This window comes from Chionomys nivalis, chromosome 17, assembly GCF_950005125.1.
Source record: "Chionomys nivalis chromosome 17, mChiNiv1.1, whole genome shotgun sequence".
Taxonomy (NCBI): Eukaryota; Metazoa; Chordata; class Mammalia; order Rodentia; family Cricetidae; genus Chionomys; species Chionomys nivalis.
Window position 1 is genome coordinate 40,564,492 of NC_080102.1, and position 18,011 is coordinate 40,582,502.

General features: G+C 51.6%; 2 protein-coding genes across 3 annotated transcripts in view; one reads left to right on the forward strand and one right to left on the reverse strand.

Annotated features, from left to right (window-relative positions):
• The window catches only part of Bik (BCL2 interacting killer), a 21,404-nt gene extending 13,654 nt beyond the window's left edge, over positions 1-7,750 (forward strand). The window contains exons 2-5 of the mRNA XM_057792151.1: positions 3,693-3,864; positions 6,201-6,299; positions 6,787-6,904; positions 7,307-7,750. Of these exons, the coding sequence (XP_057648134.1) occupies positions 3,698-3,864; positions 6,201-6,299; positions 6,787-6,904; positions 7,307-7,399 (477 nt within the window). The 5' untranslated portion in view covers positions 3,693-3,697 and the 3' untranslated portion in view covers positions 7,400-7,750. The remainder of the gene's footprint in view (positions 1-3,692; positions 3,865-6,200; positions 6,300-6,786; positions 6,905-7,306) is intronic.
• On the reverse strand, positions 5,612-17,136 carry Mcat (malonyl-CoA-acyl carrier protein transacylase). Of its 2 annotated transcripts, none has more exons than XM_057792150.1 (5): positions 16,684-17,136; positions 15,271-15,358; positions 13,047-13,264; positions 9,188-11,043; positions 5,612-6,711 (listed from the first exon to the last, which is right to left on the reverse strand). In XM_057792150.1, the coding sequence occupies exons 1-4, from the start codon at positions 17,095-17,097 to the stop codon at positions 10,612-10,614; spliced, it is 1,152 nt and encodes a 383-aa protein (XP_057648133.1). In that variant the 5' UTR covers positions 17,098-17,136; the 3' UTR covers positions 5,612-6,711; positions 9,188-10,611. The 2 variants fall into 2 exon arrangements, with proteins under 2 accessions (XP_057648133.1, XP_057648132.1); XM_057792149.1 differs by having other exon boundaries at positions 5,612-6,798.
• Between the last annotated feature and the right edge of the window lie 875 nt (positions 17,137-18,011).

The window sequence follows — 18,011 nt, forward strand, 5'->3', positions numbered from 1 at the left end:
CTTTAATGCAGGGAGTGGTCAGCGGGACATTTCGGTGTTTAGCATCTGGTGGCCTCTGGAAAATGGTTTTATGTAGTGTGCTTGTAGTCGGTTCACCTTACAATGGACATTGGTCTGCCTTGGCCTAGGGACGGGAAGTCTTGGGTCACTGTTTATTCTTAGCTCAGGCATGAACTTTTCCAAGACCTGGTGCTGTCTTACCACGTTTAAGTTGGTTCGTGTGTGTCAGTGTGTATGCTGGGGATGAAGCCAGGGTCTTGTGCTCGGTTGTTGGGAGGTAAAATAAAGGAATCTCCAGTCTGGACACAGCCTAGTGCAGGGTAGAGAAACAGGCTCGAGCCAGCAGGACCTGTGTACGGTCTTCAGGATGGGTACAGAGTCTTTTGGATTTGAGATACCATCTGCTTATATATAATGAAACAGACTAAGGGCTGGGGTGTGGGAGATGGCTGCTGGTATCCTCAGCACCAACTCAGAAAGCCAAACCTGGCTGTGCTTGCCTGAAATCTTAGTGCAGGGGCAGCCGAGGCAGGAGGATCCCTTGAGCTTGCTGTCAGGCTAGCAGAAACAAGGACAGTCAAGGAAGAAATGAGGGCAATCAAAGAAGTCACCAACATTGATCTCTGGCCTTTTCATGCACACCTATACACACACACACGCATACATGCACACGTGTGTGCATACAAAAGATTTTATATATATATATATATACACACACACACATATATATTATTTTTATTTTTATTTATTTTTTTTGAGACAGGGTTTCTCTGTAGCTTTGGGGCCCGTCCTGGAACTAGCTCTTATAGATTATAGACCAGGTTGGCCTTGAACTCAGAGATCCACCTGCCTCAGCCTCCTGAGTGCTAGGATTAAAGGAGTGAGCCACCAACGCTTGGCTCAAAAGAGCTATCTTGGGGATGAGGTCAGAGTCTACATATGAAATTCAGGTACTTTTCTATGCACTCTCACATGTGAGGTGAAGGTAATTTATATGTAATATTAAGTGATTCTGTGCATGGGATAAAGTCCCTATGCTCGAGTCGTCACATATGCTGTGTGACGTTAGGGCTCAAAGTTTTTAATTTTGGATTCTTAGCTGATCAATGCCCCCCTCCCCCCACTTTCTTGTGGATTTTCAAGACAGGGTTTCTCTACATAGCCTGTCCTATAACTCGCTCTGTGGACCAGGCTGGTCTCGAACTCACAGAGATCCACCTGCCTCTGCTTCCTGAATCTGGGATTAAAGGTGTGCGTCACCACCGCCTGGCATTTTGTTTTTGTTTTTGAACAAAATCTGTGTGTCACACTAAGGTTTATCTGGGCTGGAACTTTCTGTGTCTCTCTAGACTGGCCTTGAACTCAGATCAATCCTCCTGCCTGTGCACTAGCATTTGACTTCGGCTGTCAGAGCGTCTAGATCACACTCTCGTTGCCTTGATGCCACGGACCTAAGGCTGCCCAGTCCCATGTTGCGTTCACTCTGGTGAGTCAGTCACAGAGTCCCACCCAGCCCGTCTCAGTGGAGATGGAACCAACCATTACTGAAGTGTGAGTCACCACTGTGAGCGGTCCAGAAGCTTCTGACCACAGGAATTGGAAACTGGGAATTTGAACCTTGAGTAGGCAGGGTGTGGCTTCCAGTCCTACAGTTACTTGGGCCAGGCTTTCTCTACTACCCTGTCTACCGTCCCTGACTGGCTGCTGCAGCTCTGGCCCTCACCCCTACGTTCATTACAGTCGGGAGGGGAGCTGTCCTGTCCTGGATGGTTCCTTTCCTTTTTCTCTTCTGTTTGAATCATCACTTCATTGCAAGGTGATGTAACTATTTACAAGCTCATAAGTAGTTCAGTTTAGCCGGGCAGCACGTTGCTGCAAATTGCTTATTTAGAATTGATCATCAGACAATTCCAGATGCAGAGCAAGGATCAGAGATAACCTGCTGACTGAGTGGTGGGTGTAATCCACCAAATGGACCTTGATCGTTTCTTAGGAAGGGTGCAATGTCATTGCAACAGAGCACAGAGGAAGAGTTCGCCATGCAGACAAGTTCTCCCTTAGTTAACTCTCTATCTCGTCTCAGTTGAGATAGATGCACTTGCATAACTGGCTGAGCTTGAGCCTTCTTTTAAGGTGGCGTCAGATCCACAGTGCCCTTGGGGCTGCCTCCCTTTCCTGCAGTGCAGAGAGATGCTCTGCACCACCCACTTCTCCACCCAGTCTGTTGTGCTCTTGCCCCTTGCAACACATCGTGTCCCGTGCAGAGATATGGTGGTCCAGGTGACTCTTGACCTCCTTACGTGTTCTATATAGCTGTCCCCAGTAGGTGACCTCCTAGGCCAGGGCACTATTAGTCCTCCGAATGTCGCAGAGGTAATGGCGTTTCTGAGCCAGTGCCTGCCGTGCCTTCTCTATGTACTCTGCCTCCTGGATTTGTGTGATGGTCTACTGCTTTACTTCTAGGTGAGCACATTTTCGCTCATTAAGTTTGCCAGCAAGCCAGGTGGTGGTGGCACACTCCTTTAGTCCCAGCACTCAGGAGGCAGAGGCAGGTGGATCTGTGTGTGTTTGGGGCCAGCCTGGTCTATAGAGTGACTTCCAGAATAGCCAAGGCTACACAGAGAAACCAAAAATAAAATAATAATAATAATAATAAAATAAAAATTTTCTCAACAAATTCTCCAATAAAGGTCCCATGTTTCTTAATCCCATAGTCAATGGCCCCTACTACTGAGATGGAAGAGAAGGTCTCTGGGGATAGAAAACATAAAATAAACCCAGTTCCGAACATGCAGGGTCCTGTTACACCAGTTTTAGGACAAAGGATGAAGAATTTCTCAGGGGTCAGTCCAAGATGCACTTTTCCTCAGGAAGAGGTGGTAGAGGGGCAAGATGTGGCTGTCCTGTGTGAAAGACCCATGTTGCCTGTAATATTCCTGGTCCCAGGAGCTGCCTTCTTCAGACATGGGGCTGCTGTGGAGGTGGCAGAAAGTTCCACCCGGTACAGCGTGGCCTGCAAAGGTTCAGACGGTGGTGTTTGTGTTCTGTGACACAAGCCTGGCCTTTGCCCCCTTTCTTCCAAGCCTGTGTCTCTGAGACCTCTCTGACCAGGTTAGGCCTCATGGCCAGCTCTGCAAGGGATGCTGGGTAAGGGAGTGGGTAGGAGGGTCTTGATGGGCCTCCATGAGGGAGGGTGCAGAAGAGTTGTCTGAGCAAAAGTTGAGGGATGGTGAGAGAGCGAAACGAGGCCTCTGTCAGAACCTTAAGGGAGGGGGCTCTGAAGCACTGTGTGGCCGCTTTGGGTTTGAAGATGCATAGATGGCTACAGATGTGTTTAGAGGAAAGTGTGTTCTTGTGACAGACTGGGCTGGGAGCAGTGGGGAGTCTGCTCAGATTCTTCGGGCTTCCTGGTCTTCAGGGGACAGCGGGACTAGAAGCTTTACAACTTGCTTTGGGAGAGGCAGTCCAACTTGTGTGCATGGCCTCCGTGATGGCAGCTCTGGTTTCTGTGACTCATTCTGGGGGCAGAGGAGGGTCGGGAACATTCAGATTCCAAGGCCTTGCAGTCCCCATGAGCTCTGCTGTACCCAGCATGCCAAGTGCCTGCTTTGATCTTGTGTTCTGAGCCCCAGCGGCCCCCATCGCATCGTTTTTGGGGAACCTAGTCACGCTCGGCCTATTTTATCCCACAGAGGACATGTCGGAGGCGAGACTCATGGCCAGAGACCTCATCAAGACTGTCCTGCATGACCAGGTCCCCCAGCCTCCAGTGGCTCCTGGGCCTCCCAGCGTGAAGGAGCCGGTGGAAGAAGAACATGTTAGTCCTGTGCAAGATCTGGACCTCGTGGAGTGCCTGGAGTACAGGTAGGGCCCGCTGACCAGTGTCCTTCTCTGGACACGGGTTGAAGCAGCACTCTGTATAGAGGAGTGTGGTGGGGGTTGAGGAGGCTCCGCAGCCCACAGGGCTCCTGACAGTGATTCCTGGGTCTCAGGACCAGCACGCTGCAACCTGGGCCTTCTGGCTTCACTAGGAGGGGGCATGTCTGTTGTTGCCACTGTGTCCAGATAGGGACGGTCCCTCCATGCTCAGGCTGTGACACCCATCACTTCACTTCCCAGTGGAAAAAGAGCAGCCATACTAGCCAGGGCGAGTCTTTCTGCACACAGGCAGGTCAGTACAGGCTCCCTCTGTGTGCCCTCAGCTTCAGGGTTCACTGTCACTCTGGTCGTGGAATTAAGACGGGACTGTTTGGGTGCCTGTCTTCTCACTTCCTGCTCCATTCCTGAGTGAGTCGAAGCCTGGGACAGTGTTTATTTGGGGGGTTCCCAGGGTACAGGTGGGATCAAAACTTCCCAGTCCGGTTGCCAGGCAACCAACCATGCAGGCTCCTCTCACTCCTGTCACCACCAGAATCAAGAGACCTGGGACACTGGGTCAGCAGTGCAGGTGGCTCCTAAGATCCCCTCTGCGGGGACTTTCCAGGAGCTGCTGAGGCATTGGTGTGGAATGTTTGGGCAAACCCCAGAAAGGGCGTAATCAGGCTGGTTTCAGTGTGTGTATGTCTTAGGTAGGGTTTCTGTTGCTGCGATGAAACACCATGGCCAAAGAGCAAGTTGGGGAAGAAAGGGTTTATTTTAGGCTTACACTTCCACATTGCTGTTCATCACTGAAGGAAGTCAGGACAAGAACTCAAACAGAGCAGGATCCCGGAAGCAGGAGCTGATGCAGAGGCCATGGAGGGATGCTGTCTACTGGCTTGCTTCCCCTAGCCTGCTCATCCCACCTTCTTATAGAACCCAGGACCAGTAGCCCAGAGATGACATCACCCTCCATGGGTGGGGCCCTCCCTCAGTGATCACTAAATGAGAAAATGCCTTATGGCTGGATCTCACGGGGGCATTTCCTCAGCTGAGGCTCCTTCCTCTCTGATGACTCTAGCTTGTGTCAGGTTGACACAAACCACCCAGGACCTTGTGCGTGTGTTCACACAAGTGTCTCTCATTTCACTGGAGAACTTTTGCATTTTTGAAAGATTTCTTTTACGTGCATGAGTGCTTGCCTGTACGTATGTCTGTGTACTGTGCAGAATTCAGAAGTGTTGTATCCCTAGAACTGGAGTTACAACCACATGGGTGCTGGGAGTTGAACCTGGGTCTTCTGCAAGAGCAACAAGTGCTTTTTGTTGACTGCTGGGCTATCTTGTCAGTTCCTGAGATTTTTTTCTTTTCTTTTTGGTTTTTCAAGACAGGGTTTTTCTGCCGGGCGGTGGTGGCGCATGCCTTTAATCCCAGCACTTGGGAGGCAGAGGCAGGCGGATCTCTGTGAGTTCGAGACCAGCCTGGTCTACAAGAGCTAGTTCCAGGACGGGCTCCAAAACCACAGAGAAACCCTGTCTCGAAAAACCAAAAAAAAAAAAAAAAAAAAAAAAAAAAGGCCGGGTTTTTCTGTAGCTTTGTAGTTTGTCCTCTTGTAGACCAGGTTGGCTTCGAACTCATAGAGATCCGCCTGCCTCTGCCTCCTGAGTACTGGGATTAAAGGCATACGCCACCACCGCCCGGCGAGATTTTCTTTAAATTGAAGGTGTGCACCATCACACCTGGTTCACTCAGGGATTTGGTTTAGCAAGTGTGGCTCCTGTTAGTCACTCTTGGTCTGAAGAGGGTGCAGACGCAAGTGTTTCAGGACTGGGACAGAGGCAGGTCTTGGAGCAGGAAGACGAAATGAGGCCCAGTTGAAGGGGGCTCAGAGTACCCCCACTGCTCCTCCTACCATCTACTGTTACCATCAAAGCCCACCAGGTAGCATCCCCTTCCCCAAGATCCTCTAGGGGAAAGGTCAGGTGATGGTTTTTCTGGGCTAAGTTGTCCCTTGGCTTCCAAACAGGTTCATGAGACACTCTTAGTATTAATGTGTGTCTGAGTTCCACAAGAGATGGACATGGGCTACAGACTGGGGTAGGTCCCCTATTGGCCCCTCTGATGTCTCAGTAGCCCGTGGCCTATCCTGCAGGGTCACATTTGAAATGGCCTTTACTCCAAAGTGTACTCATGGATGAGAGGGACGCCAAGGTTTGCTGCTGGCCCCCAGTAACCCACTGCCCACCTCTCTCTGGGCCTTGAGTGCCCCAGGAACACCCGAATGGGTGGGTGGTATGACCTCCCAACATAACCGTGCCTAACTTCCTGGCGTCTTTCTGCAGAAACCAGGTGGCCCTGAGGCTGGCCTACATCGGTGATGAGATGGACCTGTGTCTGCGGAGCCCCCGTCTGGCCCAACTGCCCGGGATTGCCATGCACAGGTAACCAGCTGCCTAAGTGGGCAGGTGGAGCCAGAACCAGCACAGGCCTGGGCCCTAAGCGTGCCCTGCAAACCTTGGAAGAAGTGTGGGAGCTTCCAGGCAAGCTTGAAACCCTTTGCTTCCCAGCCCCCAACCTTGCATCTGGCCGTAGCAGTAGGTCAGGCAGCACCCAGGGTCTTTCGGTTGCCCCTCATCAAGCTGGACAGTCCTGAGAGGTCCCAACTCCCAGGGCAGTGTGGACTAGACCCCAGAGGCAGCCCCTCGTTTGGTCTCCCCGGAGGACAGGTGTAGGGAGCGACTTACTCAGTGACCTTCAGAGTGAAGACCCAGAACGCAGTCTAGGAGACTTTCTTAGTGGAGAGAGCAGGGTGTTCGAGGATCACAGAGGCTGTGTGCCATGTTGTACGTCACGCTGTAATGAGTCACATGTGCAGGCATCCAGTGTCTGCTGCTACGGTAACCACCTTGCCCCTTCCATGTCTTACAGACTCGCTGTTACCTACAGCCAGACGGGTATCAGGGGGGTTTTCAGAAGCCTGATTCGCGGCCTCACCAGTCTCAGGGAGAACATCTGGTCCTGGAGAGTTCTGACTCCTGGGACTTGGGTAAGAGCCTCGACACCTCTGGTCCACTGTGTGTGCTGTCTGGTTTGCCACAGTCTCTAGCCCTCTCTAGAGCTTCCTTCCACTTCCGCCCCATCCCAGAAGCCTTAGTGTGTGCAGCAGCAACTGCTTGACTGGCTGCTGAACACACAAAGGTTCAAGTACACACTGAACAGTGCCTTCCGGTCTCTGCTGCAGGGATCCTTCCTCTGGCAGACGGGACCCTCTCTCAGCCATGGTCTCAGTGCAATGCCGGCTCCCCTGCTCACCTCCACTCGCTTGAACGGCCATGTTCACACTGTGTCCCAGGACCCCCACTTGTGCTTGGTCCCAGTCCCCAGGAGCTGTCTCTGCTCGCCCCAGGTGGTCCCTAGCCCTCATTCTCCCTTTCCTCTGGTCCCACAGGTGTCACCTGACCAGGCCCGCGGACAGCTGTTTCCCATGGTGCTGTTGGTCCTCTTACTGCTGGGCGAGGCCTTGCATTTGCAGCTTCAGTGAAACCCAGTGGGGCAGGGCCGGTCCTTGCCCCTCAACTACCCCCTAGAGGTGCCGGCACCCTAACTGTGGTTTTTCCTGACTGTCCCCCTTTTTTTTATATTTAACTCAGGATAGTGCTGAGATTTCATACAAGTTTTCTGGGTTTTTGTAAGGCAAATGAATTCACCGTACCTCAGGGGCATTACTGGTTAAATGCCCTTAAGGCCTGGCTGGCTCTTGACCCCTGCCTGCCTCTCTGCAGGCTGGTCCTGTGGCCACCAGTGGGGGGAGTGCTGGCCACACCCCTGTTTGTGAAGCCTTGAGGCACAGAATCTACTGGACTAGATTCTTTGGGGTGAAGAGTTCAATAAAGTGTTGTTTCCAGGAGAGTTCAATAAAATGTTGTTTCCAGGAGAGTTCAATAAAGTGTTGTTTCCAGCCAGCCTCCCCTTAGGTCCTCTTGGGGGGCTGTCACAAAACTGAATATAGATGGTGATAGGGGGAAAGGGTGGCCTTTGTCCCTAGTCCTGCGCATCTCCCTGCACCCAAGAGCTATAAGCACCCCAAACCCCTAGATATGGTTTCTCTGCATAGCTCTCTCTGCCTGTCCTGGAACTATGTACAGATCTGCCTGCCCCTGCCTCTGCGCCACACCCAGCTCCACAGCACCCTTGTCCCCTTCTGCCTGTGAGCCTAAGGGGGAGTTGCCCACCTCCTGTGTGTATGTGGGGGGTGCAGGTGTTATGAAAATCCACGGTGCTGGGATGTGCTGCACAGGGAGCACCGACTCCCACACAGGGGCTCAGCACCCCCACCCCAGGCCTGGCCCATTCTCTTTCTAGACCAACCAGGGCCTCCACCTGGAACTTGGCCCACTCCCATTGGACACCAAACAGTGCCCCTCCCCAGTGCCTGTGACTTCAGGGGCCACTTTCTCTGACCTCCTCCCAAATGTCCTTCTTATGTATACTTGAGTTGTCCCAAATTCCCCAGGTTTGGGTGAGGTGCTTTTTCAGTTTCTGCAGTCTTATGTCCGTTACCACCTTGGTCATATCTTGCAGCCTCGGTGCCCTTCCTGGGAGGACAGGACCACATAGCAAAACCTCCCTGAGAAGAGCCATTTTGGGAGATGGGGCAACCTGGCATCCAGACCAAGGGTCAGGAGACTGACGGTGGGATGTTAGCCTGCAGGGCTGTGACCAGGGGTGGCTGTCAGGCTGGCTCATTCCTGGGACAGGAACTAACTCGACTGTGGCGGCAGATGGCAGGAGCCAGAATGAGCTCTGCTCCAGAGACGAGGAAAGGCCTTCCTGGCCTGGGCAGATGTCAGTCAGTTCCCACCCATGTTTGCCACAGACCACCATTAGCCCCAGGGGCCTCAGTGAGCCTCCTAGCTGCATGGTCGCAGGCTCTAGGCCCTCTCTTCAGCAAGGCAGTTATGACCCTCACGCTGGAACCTCACTCCAGGCAGTGGGAACCTGAGGCCACACCAGAACACCTGCACTCCCGCTTCTCTGGACTTTCCTCAGCTCCTGAGCCTTGGGTATTTCTGAGTTGGCACCAGTCCAGTAGGTGTCACCTCCCATCCTGTCCCAGCTGCCCCAGGCCTCTAGGGTATCCACAAATGCTGTTTAGAACAAAAGCCACCTGCTTTGGGCACTCCTCTTTCAAGACACAAAACTAAACACCAGAGCCCAACCCCAAGCTATGTTCCAGGTTCAGTCTTCAGTGAGACCAGTTCCTGGTTACCAGCGAACTGGGATGACTCCCCAGTGCTCACGAGTGGGGACAGAGACTTGCCACACTTACCACAGCGGCTTCAGTCTGAGAATCTTCACACCACTCCCCTGCAGCAGGCCCAAGGAGGGATGGAGGGTTCTGGGACAGTGGGCAACTTCCCTGAGGTGATAAGGATGTAGGAGCATCTGGAGTCTGTCTTGTGACCACATTGGATGGGACTGACCATGCCCCATGTGCTGTCACCTGGATTGCCCTGGTTCAAGTCAACCTCATGCTGGGCTCAGGAGAGGCGAGCACAAGCTTCTGAGTGGGTAGCTGCCCTATAGACAGCCAGGCCATGGTGCTCCAGACCTGGAGCCCAGAGTGTTACCACAGGAGCCAATCCCCTGCAAGCAAATGCTGATGGCTGTCCAGAGTCCTCATTTATAGACTGCTCTGCCTGCTTGATGTCAAGCTCAGAGTTAAAGCCAGTCTCCTGTCTCAGCTAGATGGATGTGCTCACTTGGGGTGGTGCAAACTACACTCGCATTTCTGTTGAAATCCACAGGGCATCTGGAGGTCACAAGACCTGAAAGTACCACTGGCCAGGACCAAGGACAGTTGCACAAGCATGGGGACAGTTGGGCAATAGGACAAGTCCTGTCTGGAGGCTGCTGTCCAGATCAGGTGCAGGTCTCCCCAACAACAGAACAAGTTCATGGGCTCCCTTCCCAAGACTCCCAGCATCACTGAATGAGAAAGCCAGCCAGGCAGCTTTAGAAAGACTCTCATTTATTCTGTGTCCTCCCAGGAGCTCCGCTCTATTCCTGCTGTGGAGCAGGCTGTGCTGTGAGGGAAGCCATAGACACAGCTGATTCTGCAGTGACCACTGTCCTGTAGACAGTTTGGTGGTAGGGTCTCTCCGTGGATGAACTGGGGCTGGCCTAGGGCAGTCAGGATCCCAGGCCATCTTTCTTGCCCAGATACATCCCGCACCTTGCTCCAGTTTTCTTCTATGAGGGACCACCCACTCTAGGGCAAACAGCAGGCACTTAATATGTGCTTCTTGGATATGTACAGTATGTGGCACTCAATCTCCCAGCTGTCAAGTGAAGTAAGGACAAAGTGGCTGCCAAGGCCACTGGACAGATTCAAGGCCAAAGAAGCTATGACCTCAACCCTGGGTGAGCAGCATGACACAGGTGGCTGATGTGCCCCTCTGGCACCAGGCCTGGATTGAAGCCAAGCAGTGTGTCCATGGCACCAAGAGGACAAGTATAAGGCTGGCCCAGGCTTGCCCTTGCTGGATTCACTGAGGGGCATGGCTGGGTGCAGAGGCAGAGCAGCTGGCTGGGCAGGTGGTCTGCATAGGAATTCTTCCCCCCTGCAGCCAGATGTCTTGTCAGGTGTGGGGATGGGTTGAGTCACACAATGTGGCACTCGAGGGCTGAGTGACCACTGTCCTCTAGTCTGAGGAAGGGGCAGGTAGAGAGGCTCATGCTGGGGCTATCCACTCAAGGCCCTCGGTGATCAGGATCCACGCTGGTCTGCATCACATCCACGTGGCTGTAGGACTTCCATGCCTGCCCGTTGCAGCTCTTCAAGATGCTTCCCAGCTGCCGCCCGGGGCCCACTTCAAAGGTGCTGGGGAACTCAGTGCCCTTCTTTCGCTGGTAGATACAGTGCATTGTCTGTTCCCACTTCACTGGAGACACCACCTGCTGCCCCAGCAGCTTCCGGATGTGTTGGGGATGCATGTATTTATGTCCACTGACGTTGGAGTGGACAGCAACCAGTGGCTTCTTGATGTTAATCGTGTCTAGAATTTTCACCAGGGGCTCCACGGCTGGCTCCATGAGGCAGGTATGGAAGCCACCACTCACCGGCAACATCTTGGTGCGCCTGAAGTGATACTTAGCAGAATTCTTCCGGAGAAACTGCAGGGCCTGATGGGGAAAAATGAGGAATCTTACTCACAGAAGCAAAAGTTTCAGCCATTGCTGGAATCCTTATGTGTGTGTGGCAGGGGGTGCTGGGATGGAACCCACCAGGGGTCTGTGCGTGCAAAGCAAGACTTCTCCACTGAGGTGCACACTCAGCCCTTGGCTTTTTGAGACAAGGCCACTGTGCAGAGCCCAAGTTAGCTTTGTACTCACAATCCTCTGGCTGAGCTTCCTGGGTGCTAGGATCACAAGTGTGCATCTTCAGCTATCACCTTAGTTCACTTTTTCAATTCTAGTTAACCTGGTTGCAGTCAATGCCCAGCAGTCTGTCTGTCTGTCTTTCTTTCTGATTTATTTTATTATGTGTATGAGTGCTTTGCCTGCATGGGTGCCACACTCATGCCTGGTGTCTGATGACAATAGAAGAGGGAGCCTGATTCCCTGGAACTGAAGTTATACATGGTTGTAAAGATCATATGGGTTCTGAAAACCAAACGTGGGTCCTCTGTGAGAACAAGTGCTCCTAACCTCTGTACCATCACCTCTCCAGTCCCCTGGTGGTTTTATTTATTTAATTATTTATTTTTGTGGGGGAGTTGACATGCATCTGCCCCAACTAAGATGTGACCATGGCTGTTTAGTAGAAACCATTGGCCTAGAACTGACCAGTGTGACCTACCATGTCAGGTTAGCCCCCAAGGGGCTGTGGCGCTCACAGGTTCGGAGGTAGTGTTTTAAGACACCAGCTAAGGTGGCCCAAATAGCGAGAGGAAACCACCAGAAAGAGGACATGGGGTCAGTGGCAAAGAACTGTGCGTGTGCAGTTTTGTTTGGATTTTGAGTCAGGATCTCACTATGTAGTGAGCTCACCTAGAACTCACTGTAGACCACACTGGCCTTGAACTCAGATATCCTCCTGCCTCTGCTTCCCAAATGCTGGGGTTAAAGATATGAACCATAATATGTCGTTATTTTTGAGACAAGGCTGTAGTTACTAGCCTTGAACTCATTATGTGGCCAAATCATTTTCCCTTCGCCTCCCAAGTGCTAGGTTTATAAGCATGTGCCTGCAGCCCAGTACTGGGCTTCAAATTTGGCCTTTAGTGGCACATGCTTGTGACAGCGTTGTGAGTTCAAGACCAGCATAGGCTACAAAGACTCTCAAACTTCTGGCTCTTGTTTCTCCATCTCCGCTTCCTTTTCTGTGAAATGGGATAAGGATACCTTCTATCCGATGGTGGACTGGCAATGAGGGAGTTAGACATGTGATAACTGGCCAGTACACAGATTCTCGCTGCACTTCCCTGGCATCTCAAGGTAGCATTGGGCCCCCAGCTGCCACTTCTACAGGGCTCCTGCCCCTCCACTTGTGCTTGGCCTGGCCCTTACTGTGTCCCTGGACTGCTGTCGTGTTGTCACACTTGGACAACACGAACTCTAATGGGTCTTATGTCCCTAGTGCTAGTGACACTTGGAGAAGCAGCAGCCGGCAGAGGATCGAGCACTCAAATGCAAAATCATACACTTAAGAAAAAAACCAGGCATCTGGCAGTAGTGCTCATAAGGCAGAGGCAGATGGATTTCTGTGAGTTTGAGGCCAGCCTGGTCTACAGAGTAAGTTCCAGGGCAACCAAGGGAAATCCTACCTCCCCCCCCCCAAAAAAAAAAGAAAAAAGAAAAGAAAAAAAGGTAAAAAAAAAAAAGCACAAAGCTACAGCAAACAGCTCTTCTATGAAAGCAAGCATCCAGGTTGCAGGCATAGCATGGACATGACATGACCTGACCCATGAGCCAGGCGACTGGTTCAGAATTCCATCTGCTGGGGAGCAGGTGATACCCTGGCTTCTGCTCCCCTCTGAAGCACTCGCTCTGCCAAACACACCCCCGGCCCTCAGTCATTTTCTCCAGGCCGTGCTCAGCAAGGCACGCACCCTCCCACTGGGCCCTCACAGACTCCCTGCTCCACATGGACTGGAGTCTGTAGCGTGACTCCCATCAACACTAACCTCAAGGTGTCCTGAGATGACCCTGCAGTCAGGAAAGAGGTAGTTGGACACCTGGCACACCGGGTTCTCTATGCCCAAGGATTTGCAGTGCTCCTGGGCTTCCATGCAGGCAAAGGTGAAATTGGTCTGACGCTGGCCAAGGACAGACAGCATCCCACTGGGGACAGCTTCAGATGCTTCTTGCATGGCTTCGGCTCGGACTTTCACTGCGTACAGACCTATCCAGATAGAAGTGCGTTTGGAAGTCTAACTGAAACGGAGGGTGAGCCGTCATCAAGGGGAATAGTGACAGTGGTGCTGACTGCCAGTCCAGGGGCCACAGTTCTGACCATCTTTATCTGCTGTGCTAGTGGTCACAGCATAGGGGCACACATACTGCACAGGATCGACCCGAGTTCAAATCCTTAGCACTTCTCATACATGAGAAGTCAAGCATGGCTATGTAAGCCTATAACCCAGCAAAGCGGGATGGTGGGGCAGAGGCAGAGACTGCCAGCCAAGCCCTGGACAATTGTGGGCACACATATGTAGAACTGTTGACAGGAAGCAGGAGAAAAAGCAAAGAAGGTGAAGGGTAAGTGTGAACATCTCTCCCATGTTACTGTGACAGATGCCACACAAAGACATGTAGCACACACCTGTGATATGCTGTGGTTCTGTAAACTGCACACGCAAAACTACAAAGCCAGTGCTTTCAACAGGAATGGAGACACTGCTACCACGTCCATAACAGTAATATGCTTTTGAAAACAGCACTGGGAAGCCAGGCAGTGGTGGTGCACAACTTTAATCCCAGCACTTGGGAGGCAGAGGCAGGTGGATCTCTGTGAGTTCAAGGCCAGCCTGGTATAAAGAGTGAGTTCTGGGACAGTCAGGGACATACAGCAAAACCCTGGTCTAAAAAAATAAAAAAAAAAAACAAGCAAAACCCAGCATTGGGGCTGGAGATAGAGCTCAGTAGCAGAGTGTTGCCTAACACGCTTCAGGCCATAGGTTCAGTGCCCGGCACCAATCCCTCAAAAACACCTCATTCCCTTTTCCTCCTCCAATCCCTGGAGGATCTGCCCCTTCTACCAATTGGATTCATGCATTGTGGACACTTCATTTTACAACTTAACTGTACAGTGGCTGAACTATTTGTATTCTAAAAAGCTGGAACCTGAGCTGATTTCTGCATATTCTCAACCCTCCTCTCACATAGGGTATGAAATGCTGTTCGTGTGGGCTGACCTGCATTTTTTGATAACCATTGTTGATAAACATGTACTTGTTGGCCACCTGGGTCTCAATTCCCGAGAAATGTGCATTTAAGTCCCTTCCCTATATTGATCTATAAAGCAAACTTTAATAAATGAACTGATCAGCCAGTTAGTTACTTGTATCTGCTTTCGCTCTCTCACTCGTGTGTGTGTGTGTGTGTGTATGCAAGCCTGTCTGTCTGTCTGTCTGTGCCTCTCCTTCCCTTCCACCCCCAACTCTCTCTCAGATAGAATGTTACCTAGGCTAGAACTGAACTCAAATCCTCCCTACCCTCTTTGAGACATGATTTCACTACGTAGCCCTGGTGGGTATAGAACTTGATATGTAGACCAGGCTGGCTTACTCACATAGATCCACCTGCCTCTCCAAGTGCTAGGATTAAGGGCGCAAGCCCCCAGCTCAGTTCAGGTGAGCTTCTTGCTACAATCTCCCAAGAGGCCAAGACTACAAACATATGCTACTGTGCCCAGCTTCAGCAAAAAAAATTCTTAGGAAAAAATCTGGAAAGATGGCTCGTCGATTAAGAGTACTAACTGCTCTTGCAGAGGATCCAAGTTCAGTTCCCTGCACTCAAGTGGATGCTGGGAGTGGGCTTTGCATACATACACTAGGCAATGAACAAAGTACTCCTGACCTTACATACGCCATGGCATGTGCATGCATGCGCACATGCACTCACACAGCACAGTTTTATGTAATTAAAAAAAAGAATGCAGGGGGCAATGAAGGAAGGTGACCAAAGGACCAGACTTCATGAGATCACACGTAAACAGTAAACCTGCATTGAATCCTTCAGGCTTCAGAGGGGAATCAGTGGAATTCGGCCTTGAGCTCCAGGGTCATCTTCAGCCCTGTGCTCCCTTCGTGACAACCTTGGAGTGGGTCCAGCACCACTGTCCAGAGTCCCCTGTCCCCACTGAGCCCAGCAAGAACACACCCTGCACAAGCCAAACTCCTGGTATACCTTCAGAAAACTCCATGGCTCCAGCAAACACAAGGGCTGCAAACTCCCCCACACTGAATCCAGCTGCAGCAACACAGTTCTCAATGACCTGTGGTGACAGAGCAGAACATGAGGCTGAACCCGCAGCAAGAGTTCAGTCCCGGGTATGCACCTGGGAATTGGCAGGGCAATTAAGTGTCACCATGAGCCGATTCTAATGGCCTGGTACTCCAGCTAGAAGAGGACACACAGAGCTGGGCCGGCAACCCAAGTCTAGCCCTTTATGGACGAGGACCTTCCGGAGAAAGACGGACGAGAGCCAATCCTAGTCACACCATGACCCAGAGCTCTGGGTGCTCTTGCCTTCTCTGCAATGCCAGAGCAGTTTCTTGGGCACACAGGTGGAAGAAATTTCATGCACACTGCCAAGGCCACTCATGGCTGTCATCGCAGCACTGAGACTGAAGCTAGAGGATTTTGAGGTCACTGACAACACAGCCACATTACAGTTCATCTGTCCCATGCTCCCAACCAAAGAAAAGTATGATTCTCCAGGCCACAGAGAACTGGACTTCAGTCCCCCAGACCTACTTTATACTAATATTAAGTAAGTAATGCTAATCTCTATAAAAAGCACAGCCTTGGCCCAAAGTAAACACAGTAAACATTAAGGAAATGTGTCACAGGACCATACTCATTCCTGTAGCTGAGCCTCTGTCATTGCATCTTACAGCGTGGCTGTGAAGGTAAAACAGAGGGTCTCAGCCAGCACCAGCTAACATGGATTGCCCTGGTATTACTCTATTTTAACAGCAAGTAAAGTCACATGCTATAATATCTGCCATGCCATTTTCTTTTTCAGACAGGGTCTCACTGTGTAGCCCTGATTGACCTGAAACTTGCTGTGTAGACCAGGATCCCCTGGAACTGGAGTTACAGACAGTTCTGAGCTGCCATGTGGGTGCTGAGAATTGAACCTGGGTCCTCTGGAAGAGCAGCCAGTGCTCTGAACCTTTTCTATATTGAGTCCCTCAATACATAAATAAATGAAAATTAAAAAAAAGATTTATGTATATTTATGTTTTGCTTGCTTGAATGTTATGTGCACATGGTGCATATATTTGGTGCCCACAGAAGTCATAAAACAGTGTCGGATCCCATGGAACTGGAGTTATGGATAGTTGTGAACCACCACATGGGTGTTGAGAACAGAACCCAGGTCCTCTTACTTCAGAGCCATCTCTCCGGCCCAACACATTCATCCTGAATGTACTATATTAACTCGGTGCATTAAGTGTGAACTGTCTGTCTCTTCTAAGATGCAAACATCCCTGGAGCAAGAATTCTTGTTTTGTGCAGAGGGTCTAGAATACTAACAGTGGGAACCTATAAGTAAGACCAGACTGAAGACCCAGCAGATTCTCCTCAGCTCACCGCCGGCTGCAGATAATGTAGCTTCTCCACGGCAGCCAGAGAGGCCACGAAGACGGCGGGCTGGCAGTGCACCGTGCGGTCCAGGTCCTCCTGAGGCCCGCGCAGGCACAGCTCCAGCAGATCGTAGCCCAGCACCCGGTGCGCGGTCTCGTAGAGCTGGCGCACGCGCGGGAAGCCGAGCAGGCCGCCCCCCATGCCGACCGCTTGGCTACCCTGGCCGGGAAAGAGCAGCACCGAGCAGCGCGCGGGCGGCCGCCGCGCCACCGCCTCCTGGGCCCCCTCCTCGGCCGAGCTGGCGTCCCGCAGCAGCTCCGCCACGTCCACGGCGTCCGGGGGCGGCTCCCCGTGGCTCGAGGCGGCGCGACGTCCCCAGAGCCCCCGGGCCCACCCGGCCCGAGCTACCCGGGCGTTCATAGCGAGACAAGAAGCCAGCGTTCGTTACCGCGGCGACAGAGCCCCACTGCGGCTGCGCAGCCGTGCGGTCCTTCGCGTACTTCCTGTCGGGTCGCCTAGGCAGCCAGGAAAAAAAAGTTCCTATGTTACTAATCCTCCCCAGCTCTCAAACCATTTGCAGTTGTGTCTTGGTCCTGGAGTGGTCTGTGAGTTTCCTTAAATTTCTACAGCCAGGAACCACAGACAACATTCCAGAATGAGCCCCCAATAGCTATTTACGTACTAAATTGTGCAACGCCGTCCAGTAGAACGTGGAAGAGTACTGCGAATCCCTGCACGTTGTTTTGTTTTTGCCCATGATTCTGCCAACTGTACTAAGTAAGCAAGCAGTTCTCGTGTATCCTACAAGACGCAACTAGGTATCCAGCTCATAATAAGCAGTCAGTATATCTTAGTGCTATGGAACCAAGTCCGGGATCGTTTTCAGATTCGCTTTTTAAATTTCTCATTTAACAATCGAGGAGACAAACGTGTCAAGATTGAGTGACATATGGTTAGTGACAGAACAGGGAAATGGTGTATGTGCAGTCTCTGAGAGCTTTTTTTGGAGGGTGGGTGGGGTGGGGTCCGGGTCACAGTGATTCTGATCTCGCCCCTGTATCCCATTTCCGGAACTCTGATCTTTTCTCATTTCCTGTCAGTCTCTGCTAAGGCGCCCAGGGGACAGGGACTCTCTCACACACACCCTACACTCACACATACATCCCACAGCACTTCATAATGAGAAGATCTATGTGGAGGTAACACACACACACACCATAGCACTTCATAATGAGAAGAATGTGGAGGTATGTTTCAGTGTATTCTGGCTGGCATACCAATGCTATAGACTTAAGGGCCTAAATAATAGAAATTATATCTCAAAATTCCGGAGA

Coding starts and splice junctions, on each gene's coding strand:
- Mcat (XM_057792150.1), bottom strand. CDS start 17,097: ATGAACGCCCGGGTAGCTCGGGCCGGGTGGGCCCGGGGGCTCTGGGGA. Junction 15,359..16,683: donor TACATTATCTGCAGCCGGCG/GTGAGCTGAGGA, acceptor CTGTCACCACAG/GTCATTGAGAACTGTGTTGC. Junction 11,044..13,046: donor TCATCTCAGGACACCTTGAG/GTTAGTGTTGAT, acceptor TTTCCCCATCAG/GCCCTGCAGTTTCTCCGGAA.